This window comes from Lissotriton vulgaris, chromosome 5 (assembly GCF_964263255.1).
Source record: "Lissotriton vulgaris chromosome 5, aLisVul1.2, whole genome shotgun sequence".
NCBI lineage: Eukaryota > Metazoa > Chordata > Amphibia > Caudata > Salamandridae > Lissotriton > Lissotriton vulgaris.
The window spans coordinates 314,575,379-314,587,499 of NC_141693.1; the positions used below are offsets into that span (position 1 = coordinate 314,575,379).

Below are 12,121 nucleotides of genomic sequence, written 5' to 3' on the forward strand. Positions count from 1 at the left end.
CGCCTCCCTACGCCTCCCCTGGGGAGGCGTAGCATTCAGACGCATTTCTAGATTTACAATTCCTCGTAAATCTGTAAATGCGTCTTGTTCCATGGGTGTTGCGTTGAAACACACACAGCAAGACCCATTGAACTCCCCTTTCATGCAAAGTGCTGCGTGTAAAGGGGCCATATTTACAAGGACAGGAAAAGCCATGCAGGGTGGCTTTTCCAGTCCTTATAAATATGGAGCAGTAACATACGCCCTCTGTACGTCACAAAAAGTGACGCCTGGTGGCGCATGGGGCTTGTAAATCTGCCCTTTAGAATTTCTCCCGCACACTGCCACAGTACCCTTTTTGGCCTGACCTGTGTTGCAAGAAACCCAAACAAGTATATTATCAAATGAATAATATGAATAAACTTCAATTCCTCAAAAATATTGTTTTTTATCCTCGTGTTTTGAGGAGACAGGTAATGATTCCCTTAAACTATTACATGGTAACAAAAATAGCAGAATCTCTATTTCTAATAACTTAAATAAGTTTGCGCCTCTATGATAGTCCACACTCAGTGCTTACATATTTTTCTGTATTATTTCATGATTTAGAATTCCAAGATTCCAAGTTACCGTATAATCTATGAGTATATGGAACGCAGGAAAGAACATGTGATGGTGAAAACTGCCAGTGAGGGAATGCAAAGGGCGAAAGACTCCAACTACGCTTTCATTGGTGAATCAGTCATGCAGGACCTTTTTGTGGCCAAAGATTGTTCTGTAATGCGAGTCCCAGAAGTGATTGGAGCAAGAGGATACGGCATTGCAGCCTCATTGGGTAAGAGCATCTCCTCTCCTCATTTAGGCGAATAAGGTTAAACCAGGAATGCGCTCTCCCATGTCAATAGGTCACCCTATGACATGGTTAAAATTTAAATGGTGGAGTATTATAATATCATTCTGGTATGCATGTCAACATTTTGACTACAGAAATATCTACACTATATAGAATCCAAAGTAATGCCTGCTGCTATTTCGGAATCGTCACGTACGCATAGATAAAGAAGTATAGATTGATTATTCAAAATCTGCATCTACTTACCTTGACGACATAGTGAAAGATGATGTTGTGGAGCTGATAAGAGATGTGGCTTCCCAAGTGACCATTTCTCATGTGTAATACCTTTAAACTGTTCCCGCTTTTTAGACAACGGCACTCAGATGCTGAGACTTTTACAGCCCATATTTATATGGCTAACAGCCAAACTACAAATCCAATAATGCAATCAAGTTTTTAACTAAAATAAACCTGTACTGGCTAAAGATGTCAACAAAGGACATCAGGCCACTTGGCAGCTTGGTAGGATCTTAATTGCACTGGCCTCCTGTTTCCATGTTAGTCATATAATCTTACCTCCTGCCAAATCTACTTGTGTTTAACTTGTTAAAACAACAGCTTTTAGTAAATTGCTAGCCTGGTAGTATTGGGCCACACCACCTTATGTCTCCTACAGTCTCTATCCCTTATTGGTCACCCCATCATCAAATTTAAGACCGCTCAAATGGTGGCTTTAAAAATGTCAGAGTTCACATAGTTCGTAGGCGGCGGTATGTCATTATATCATGGGCAAAACTAGATCAACCAAAATATATTTTATCCACTATAAAGCCTTCAACTATATTGTCAAGGTATCATATTAAAATGACTTTATATTTACTTCTATTAACTCCCCATTTACGTACCTTTACAATATAGTGATAGTCTATATAGTGGATGCAATGTTTTCGTTATGTGATATATCGATTGCCATATAGTGATCCCTCACACATATTTCCCCCTCAAAAGAACAATAAGTTATTGATTGTGCATGCTAATCAGTGCCCCTGCGTGCCTGAGTAGGTGACTGACAAAGGTGTGCATTATGATAAGAATAAAAAAGCATAAGCAACGCACAGTGTCTTACACGACATGTAGCGAAAGGCATAGTGTGCATGAGTTTTAAGACACAACGGCACCAAAAGCTTTGCACAATGTAGTTCAGTTTTGCATTATCATAAAAACCAAACTATTGCATTTAACACTAACATTTTTATAATGCAATTTGGCTCTGTGTCTTTTTGGACAGCTTCTGGATTTACAGGAGCTTATTGTGTGACTCACTTCTGCTCCAATCAAACACTGTATCTTTTTCCTCTTTCCAGGTTCTCCCTGGACCGAGACCTTGTCTATGGCCATCTTGGAGATGGCTGAGTCGGGCCACTTGGAATACCTGCGCGAGAAGTGGTGGGGAGGCTCTTGTGCCAAAGAAAGCATCCCAGGATACAGTCCTCTGCAGCCGCAGACGCTTGGTGGACTCTTCCTGATTCTGTCCATTGGTCTTGCTCTGGCCGTGATTGTGTCATTGGTGGAGCTTGCATTGAAGGCAAGGACCACAGCAGAAGAGCAGAAGGTAAGTGAGCCACAATCTTCAGAATAAATACTCATCAGGCGCCAATGGACCAACCTTTCCTTAAAGCATGGGTATACAACGAAGATGCAAGAGGGTCACATCAATTCCGGGGTTCCAGGATAACCACTGACAATCCAAATTAGTTCTATTTGAATGCATCGTATGTAAATATATCTTACGTGCATATCCTGAAAATCTGGTACAGATTTGTCTGTTCTGAACCTACATAGGACACAGGGCCTGATTCACAGAACTAGCTTAAGAAAAAATCCTAAACTTACTACCATTTTCGTATTCACAGAAGGCACTTACTCATTTCGGCATTCACAGAAGTTAGGAGTCCTAACTTTAGGACTCCTAAATGCCTTCTGTGAATACCGAAAGTCCTAAAGTTAGGATTTTTCTCAGTTTAGGAGTAGTAAAGTTAGGACTCCTAACTTTAGGACTCCTAAATGCCTTCTGTGAATACCATAGTCTTAAAATTAGGATTTTCTCAGTTTCAGAGTAGTAAAGTTAGGACTCGTAACTTTAGGACTCCTAAATGCCTTCTGTGAATACCGAAAGTCTTAAAATTGGGATTTTTCTCAATTTAGTAGTAGTAAAGTTAGGACTCCCTTTTTATGACGCGCAGCGAATACGCGCAGCATCTGCGCCAAACACCGCGCCAAACACCGCGCCAAAGACTAGCCTAAGACATGCCCGTCTGGGCCCGTCCGGGACAGGACGGGGCATGGGACATGACATCCTACATCCCTCGCGCTGCAGGTATGACCTCTATGCAACTAAAAGCGCTGCGCCCTAAATTACATCACGACTGTATTGGCCTCTCGCCACTAGGGGACACACATTGTAACAACTGCAATTTGGAACTTTCAAATATCCAACCCTATGTGGACCCAATACCAATTTCCCAACGTACAACTAAACGCCCATCTTGCACTCATCCCAACTACTCTTTCATTAGCGCCAACTGCAGATCTCTACCTCAGCACAAATTAGACATCTTCACCCTGTTACAAGATGACGCCCCAAGTGCCCTCTTTCTAACAGAAACTTGGCTACACGAGAGCTCCGGACCAGATGTAGCTATGGCTCTCCCTGAAAACTATGCCATCGTACGGCAAGATAGACAAGGTCAAGTGGGTGGAGGGATTGCAATTATATATCTTAAAGAATTTATTTGTAAATTGCTCCCAGCCAATATCCCAGACTGTGAAGCCGCCTCCTTCCAAATCACCCTCAACCCGAATTTCACTCTGTCTGGTCTGCTTATATATAGACCACCCGGAAGCGCCAACTCCTGGACAGCCAATTTAGCAAACCATATCGCCCCATTGCTGTTAAATTTTAAAAAATTTACACTCCTAGGGGACCTAAATCTGCACCTCGAGGATCAAACTAATGTGGCGTGCTGTAATCTTATGGAAGATTTCACTGCTCTAAACCTAACGCTTCTCAATAGTGGTCCTACACACAGGGCAGGTCACCTATTGGACCCTGTTTTTTCTAATACCCCTGACCTAAAATGGACCCAAACCAGCCCCATATGCTGGTCAGATCATCATCTCGTCAGTTTCAGCCTAACTAAACCATTTCCACCCAAGAATACTACCTGGTCTGCACAACCCATGAAAAATTGGAAACTATTAGATATGCATAGACTGAACAACGTACTTACAACTAGCACCCCCTTTTATGACCAAAATATGGAAAACATTGCGACAACTACCAACCAGTGGCTGGATACTGCAGCCAACCAATGCCTTCCGTTAACGGGGGCAAAAAAAAATCTCCACCGCCCCCCTGCCCCTTGGTTCAATGAATCCCTCAAAAATGAAAAATCTAAATGCAAAGTTTTAGAAAGGAAATGGCGCAAAAACTACATCCATGAAAATAAAATAATTTACAATAATGCAAGAAATGCGTATCATACCTCTTGTAGGAAAGCCCAAGCCCTTTATGTAGCAAACACCGTCAACAATGCCACAAACAAAACAAAGACCCTATTTAATATAGTAAAGGATCTAGCGGGTGCGCAAACAACGGCTACAGCCCACCCGTTAACAAAAAAACAATGTCAAGACCTGGCGACCTTCTTTAACGACAAAATTGAAATCATTGTCACAAATTTCGCAACTAGTCCTCAGGACATTGTTTCAAAGCAGTACATCCAAAAAACCTTGGAGAAAGGAAAATCTCTTGAGAAATGGCCCCCTATAACTTTGGACTCCCTAAAAACGTCTTTGAAGTCCATCTCCTCAGGCTCTCCCTGTGATCCTCTCCCAGTTCGATTTTTAAAACAATTAGACACTTCCCCTTTAACTACTATAGCAAACGTGCTAAATACTTCTCTTCTAACTTCCACTGTCCCGTCAAGCTGGAAACACGCTATCGTGACCCCATTATTGAAAAAACCTTCAGCTGACCCCGCGGTCCTGTCGAATTATCGGCCTATATCCTTACTCCCCGCCTTTTCTAAATTGATGGAAAGACACATACATGCCACCCTCACCTCCTTTACGCTGAACAACAACCTCCTTCACCCATCGCAGTCAGGTTTCCGTGCAGGACACTCAACGGAGACCGCTCTTTTGGGTGTAACAGAAAAAATCCGAAAGCTCCTGGATGAGGGTCAGACTGTCGCACTCATTCTTTTAGATTTGAGTGCGGCGTTTGACACCATATCACACAAAATTCTCCTGACCACACTAGAGAGATTCGGCATCCGCAACGAGGCCCTTCAGTGGATAAAGTCTTTTCTAACCGACAGATCCTTTCAGATCAAATCTAGCATTGCATGCTCAGATACGTTCCCCACTCCATATGGAGTCCCACAGGGCTCTATCTTGAGCCCGCTGCTTTTTAATTTGTACCGGAGACCACTGGCCGATCTAGCCGACTGCGTTGGCCTTACCTTAATGTCATACGCTGATGACTCTCAGATCATTTTTTCTCTATCTGAGTCAAATCCTTCAACCCCATCTGCTCTGAAAAATGGTCTTCAGGAAATCTTCAACTGGATGACCACCAACCAGTTGAAGTTAAACGGGGATAAAACTGAGGTCCTCCTTCTGGGAAGAAAAAAAGAACTTTGGTGCCCCCCACATTGGCCAACAGAGATGGGTAACCTTCCCATTCCAGCCACACAAGTGAGAAATTTAGGAGTCATTATCGACAATACTCTGTCGATGAAACAGCAGGCAAATAAAGTGGCTGGCCTCTGTTTCACCATAATAAAATGGTTAAAGAAAATTATCTGGATGTTGCCCCAAAATACCCAAAAAACCGTAGTCAATGCACTAATAACATCCCGCATTGACTACGGTAACATTCTTTACCTGAGCTCAAATCTAGCAGTGATTAAACGACTGCAACTGATCCAAAACTCTGCTGCACGACTCCTATGCAAGATCCCAAAGTTTGACAGAATTTCAAAACACATAAATGATTTACATTGGCTCAGGATAGAACATCGGATTAGTTTCAAAACCTTGACATATATGTTCAGAATTAAAACCAAAACTGCACCCGGCTACCTACAAGCCTTGGCCTCCCCCTATCTCCCAACAAGGGATCTCCGATCTCAAACTGCAGCAAATTTCACTGTTCCAAGATTCAAACTGCAAAAAACGGGAGGGCGCTCTTTTGCTGTGAGAGGGCCCACTCTATGGAACTCACTCCCCCCGCAGATTCGGAAAGAAGAAAGCTATATTAAATTCCGAAAATGCGTAAAAACCTGGCTGTTCCAGAAGCAATTGCAGTAATTTACCACAATTAGCTATCTTCCTTCTATCCAATCGAATGTCACAGGCGCCGGGAATCCCTTTTTGGGTAGCTGTAGCGCCGTACAAATGCAAAAAATAATAATAATAATAATAATAACTCCTAACTTTAGGACTCCTAAATGCCTTCTGTGAATAACGAAAGTCTTAAAATTAGAGAAAAATCCTAATGTTAAGACTTTCGGTATTCACAGAAGGCATTTAGGAGTCCTAAAGTTAGGACTCCTAACTTCTGTGAATACCGAAATGAGTAAGTGCCTTCTGTGAATATGAAAATGGGAGTAAGTTTAGAATTTTGTCTTAAGTAAATTCTGTGAATCAGGCCCACAGTGTTTAAATTGTACCAGTGGTTTGCCAGTCAAATTTTTCACCATCAGACTTTGGCCAGTGGGGTAGCTTGACCTTTTGCCGCCTGTGGCTGTTTCTGCCCTTGTCCCCCCCCCCGCGATGACCGCAGGCAAGAGCAAGGAGAGGTGGTGGCAGGGAGACAGACAACGATGAGGGTAAAAGTGCCATTGCCGCCCCCAAAACTCATACCGCCCTGGGCGGACCGCCCCCTGCTATGCCATTGACTTTGGCCCATAGAGAGAGAAAGGCAGAAAAGGGAGATAGTTGGATGAAGAGAATGCTAGGAAAACTGTGACAAAATGAGAAAGCAGTAATCAAACACAATCTACAAGAACGAGACGACAGGACAAGAATTGTGGGATGGTAGAAGAAAGAGGCGTGACTTAGAAAGACTCAGTAATCAACAAACCGGCATTCTACAGCATCAGTATTTGGCTCCCAGGAAAAACTTTGAGCCTGTGCGCTTTTTTATGCACATTAAGCGCTTTCAGAATTTTGAAGTGTGCTAAATGTTTTGACAGCATCTAACGGATTGTCAGCCACCAAACAGACGTTGTGGTGCCACAGTGCGATATTCAGTAAAAACGAACATATTTTCTGCCGGGCACTTCTGCGCTGCTTTGGCAATTAGAGTTCTTGCTTCCAAAAAAGTCATTACAATTTAGAAAAACTCTAGTGTTAGATTTTGATCCTCCGTTCTCGTGGCAGATGGATGCAACCACACAGCTCTATTTCCACCTTTTCAAAGATTGTTTTGCAACATGTCATTTCAGCCTTTTTTTTGGGGGGGGGGGGGAGACATGTCATTTCAACTATGCTCAATTTTCTCAGAGGATTTTAAAATTACCTTTGAAATAAAGGGTTCTTAAATACTTCTAAATGCGTTGACAGCAACATAAACTACAATTTGGCAATGAGCAGAAACAAATTATATTAAAACGGTGATCTAGAATTTCAGAGTTCCATAACTCTGCTAGAAGCTGTTGAACTGGCCATGGATTTACCCACACGTTAAAAGATCTATGTGGAATCGAATTGCCACGGGGGCAAATATCTGAAAATAGACTGGATTTAGCCCATGGTCGCATAGCTGCCAAGGTTTCAGATTGCTTATGTGTGGCATTTTCATAATTTCAGTGTAATTATGAGTGACATTTCAACAACCGTGAGTGATACTTTCTTGTGAGCAAATCAAGCAATTAAGCTGAGGGAAATATATCAATATCATAAATTACGCCAATTTGAGCGACAAGAAGCTCTAAGAAGAGTCACGTCATAGGCCACAGGCTGTATTATTAAAAAAGAAATAAGTTAATCAATAAAAAATGATTAACTGACTGAACAATCCACCCCAGTCCGACGATCCGCCCGCTATCTGCCTAGCCCGCAAAGTTGTAGTCCAAGGGCCTCATTTATGAAAAGTGTTGCATTGCTGCGTGAAAACAGAGATGCAACGCATTTCAGTGCGCCCTCCTTGCTACACCAAGGATGCGCCGTATTTACTGAACGGCACTCCATGTCGCAAGGATTTACAGATACGTCAGTATTTCTGATGTGTCTGTAGGTGCAGTAATGACTCATTGCTGGAGTGTGCCATAAAAGTAACGTTACTCCAGCAATGGGTTATTACACATGGGCAAGACCCATGTTAAAGGCGCCTGCTTCAATGTTACACCTGCTGTGAGGCAGGCGTTAGATTTTGATGCAGTGGCGTCCTAGAATTGGTGTACACCCTTTTTTATGGGGGAACGCCCACCCTGTATACATTATACCTGACACAGGTATAATGTAGCGCAGGGCTTTACAAAGTGACGCATCTGCTTAGATGTGTCACTTTGTAAATATGGCTCAATGTGGCACATTTTTTATGCCGCCACAGCATCACAAAAGCGATGCAACGGCGGCGCAAAGGGCTCATAAAAAAGGCCGCTAGTCCTTAACACAAAACAGTTACAATATTTTTAAAGAATTAACTGTAACTGCTTTTGATATTACCTTGTGAATAGAAATAAATCGAAGCATGGCTGCTGCTGGGAGAGAAAGAAGTCTTCATTACTCGAAGAATCTCAGACGTAACTTAGATTTGTAACGTTTGTACGTCACATATGCTTTTAAAGTAACATATTGTTCTTGATGACTTTAGTCTGTGTCCTGTTTTATACATTGTCTCGTAATGTGCTAACCATCACTCTATGAACCATATTCAGTATTTCCTGCAGTGAAAAGTTTTGTTTAAAGAGTGCGTGTAAGCATGTGACCAGAGTACACATATTCGAAACGGTTATTTGAGCACCAATAACCCTGGCTAGTGTGGCCCTGCGGGCCTCTAAATAGGAAATATTGGAGCATATCCAGACATTGCAATATGTACAAAAGGGACTGCTTAGATTTTTAAGAGGGACTGCACTCCCGGGTTACATGGAATTGCACCGGGACAATGGTGCAGCAAAATTTCCGGGTGCTGTCGTTACAATTGCACTGACTGTCAAGTGAAATTGTGTGGCACAAATGCCTGTGCAAAACTGTGCCGGCACCAGTGCAAACCCAAGTAATTCCGAAATGTTGGTCTAACTTCGCTCCGATATCAGTGGATCATGACACATGTACCATCACACAACCAATATGCACCATCACATCACCATTGTATATATTTTGTTGTTGTTGCAGTTTAATATAGCACGGAAGCAACCAGAAGGTATCAGAGAGCTTTACATGAGCACCAGTTGCATTACAAGCGGCCAGATGTACGACGTGAAACTGCATGAGGAAACTGGTTTGCGACCCGTTTGTGCATGCAATTTTAGTCTGGGCCATGTACTTACACTATTTTGCGAGTCACAGATAATTTGCGACTTGCAAAATAGTGTATTGCGACTTGCTATTAGGAAGGGGTGTTCCCTTCCTAATAGCGACGGCAGAGCCATGTATGAATGTTTTGCAACCACAAAAACACTTGCAAATTACTGCCCTCTTCAAGAGGGTGGTAATGAAGTCGCAAATGGAAAGCGGTCCCCAGGGGACCCCTTCCCCTTTGTGACTGGCTCCAAAAATATTTTTAAATGGCAGGCAGTGGTCCCAGAGACCACTGCCTGCCCTTCAAAATTGAAATGAAAAAGTTTCAATTTTTTAAAAAATGCATCCTGTTTTCCTTTAAGGAAAATGGGCTGCATTTTTTTTTAAAGCTGCTTTATTTAAAAGCAATCCAAGAGATGATGGTCTGCTGAGCCCAGCAGGCCACCATCCCTGGAATTGCCTGTCATTCCCAATGGGCTTGCAAATTGCCAGAGGCTCATTAATATTCATGATCCTTGCAATTTGCGACCCCATTGAGAATCGCCAGCAGTGTTAAACACACTGTTGTACATGCAAAATAGCCCCTCGCAAATTGCGAGTCACAAAAGACTCGCAATTTGCGAGGCGCTATTTTGCGCATCGTACATCTAGCTCTAAGTGATTTGCCCAGAATCACAGGATCTTTGAGTCTTCTGCCAGACTCGAACCTGGTTCCCCAGCTTCAAAGTCTGATTTGTGATTTGACAGTACACATTACACAGTAGTGAGAATAACCATGAAAACATCTCCGGCAAGTGCTGCCACATAGTGTTAAATCTGATAATAGTTGATAACGGGTTTATAAAAGTTTGTTCCCCATCCACACAGATTCTCTTTTCATTTGGTGGCTGTCCCACTGTTGCGCATGCTCCTCTGGTGCAGCTGTGTCACCGGGAGAATACGGCAGGTCTCTGGTCGGTAACTGATTCCTGTCAGCACTGGTCACACACTGTCACTGTCACAAGGGGATGATCCGAGGATTGTGAATAAAGTTACCAGGCAGTTTACCCTCCATTGTGAGTGCTACAGTTGGAATCTCTATGCTCTTTCTATCAGACGCAAAATCATACGGGGGTGCCCATGAGAGGATCTCCTTACCCCCTTAAGCCTCTATCTGCAGCCGCCTCCCGAGGTTCCTGCTTAGCCTCTACGGTATGGGTGATCAACACCTAGACAACAATCTGTGCACACTCATTTATCTTTTAGTGTGCGTGGAAAGAGACCCGCCCTTTTTCCACCAAGACGTGTGCTGCAGCCAACTCTTGAGGTCAGTGTCAACCACAAATGCCACCTGATTAAAGGACACTCTGCCTTCAACTTTAGGGTGCAAACTCGGAATCTAATGCACAAGAATATGGTCTGACTGATCACCCAGGGGTCTCCAACCTTTTCTGTACTGAGAGCTACTTATGTTCAATGAAACACCTTGAGAGCTACTAATATTATTAGTGTTGTATAATCATTTTTTTTAATACATATGATAATTCAACTAATCAAAAGCTTTCTAATTTAATAAGCTGTAATGCACAAAGGTGCGCTACTCAGAGGTACCTGGAGACCTACAGTAGCTCACAAGCTACTGGTTGGAGACCCGCACTCCGAAGCTGGGCGGGCCTTTTCGGAAGCCTGGGTGCACACCTCTTGTCAGTCAGTGCCAATTTAAACCACAGGGACACACCAGTGCATGGTGTGTACAATGTATTTTACGTTTATGAAACTAGAGGCAGGTTCTGAGCAGCAGCGCTGGCACTGCCCGAGAAGCCACTTTTAACTCGTTGGCTGCTTAAATGCAGCCTCATTAAAGGCCCCTCCTGGGTGTGTCGCAGTGCACCATAATGCGTGACTAATGCATTTTAGTGCGGGGATGCGGACACCGGCACTAAAATGCGTTAGCCTAACCCCTGATGCAAAGGTACTTGGCAGGGCTGTGGTCGATAAAAAGTGTACCAAGTAAATGGGTGAAGTTGAAGCCAAAGCAAACCGAGAGTGCACCTTGTGGGCAAACACGTTCTACACTTTTGTTTCTTTTATAAAGGTGCTTTGCTATAAAACTGCATGACACATTTTATTAGGTACACTTTTTCTTTTTTAGCGGAGTTTGTTTTATATAGTGCAAACTTGACCCAAAGGTATCAGGTGCCAGAACACTTTACACAAGCACCAGTTGCGTTACATGAAGACACATTCATTTTTGTTAGGCACGGGGAGATTAAGTGATTTGCCCAGAATCCCAGGATGTTGCGTCCTTGCAGAGACTCGAACCTGGTTCCCCAGATTGGAAGTCGACCTCCCTGGTTGTTAGGCCAACTCCTCTCCTCTTTCCTTGCGCCTACAAGACAAAACCCGTGCACCACCATGTTGACCCGTATTTACAATACGGTGCACGATAGAGCAAAGATTAACAGATGCATATACCCTGCATACATTATACCTTATGCAGGTATAATGTGATGCAGGGGTTTACAAGGTGACGCATCTGCCTAGATGCGTCACTTTGTAAATAGGGTGCAACCTAGCGCATTGTTCACGCCTCCGCTGCATCACAAAAAGTGATGCAACAGTGGCAAAAAATTGTTGCAAGGGACTTGTAAATAAGCCCCTTAGTATATCCCTACCTTCAACACTATGCTATCATCTTTAGATATGATTTAAATTGTCTTCTGTTTCACGGATTCTCAAAGCAACGGTTCTGTTTTTACAAATGTTCAAAAGTTGTCTCTGTGACTTTTGTGC

The 12,121-nt window shown here is 43.1% G+C and overlaps 1 protein-coding gene across 2 annotated transcripts in view; it reads left to right on the forward strand.

The window, feature by feature from the left end:
- The window catches only part of LOC147710802 (glutamate receptor U1-like), a 193,742-nt gene that overhangs the window by 174,613 nt on the left and 7,008 nt on the right, over nucleotides 1–12,121 (forward strand). For both annotated transcript variants that reach the window (XM_086921548.1, XM_086921547.1), the window contains 2 exons: nucleotides 589–814; nucleotides 2,179–2,426. In XM_086921548.1, the coding sequence (XP_086777674.1) occupies nucleotides 589–814; nucleotides 2,179–2,426 (474 nt within the window). The remainder of the gene's footprint in view (nucleotides 1–588; nucleotides 815–2,178; nucleotides 2,427–12,121) is intronic.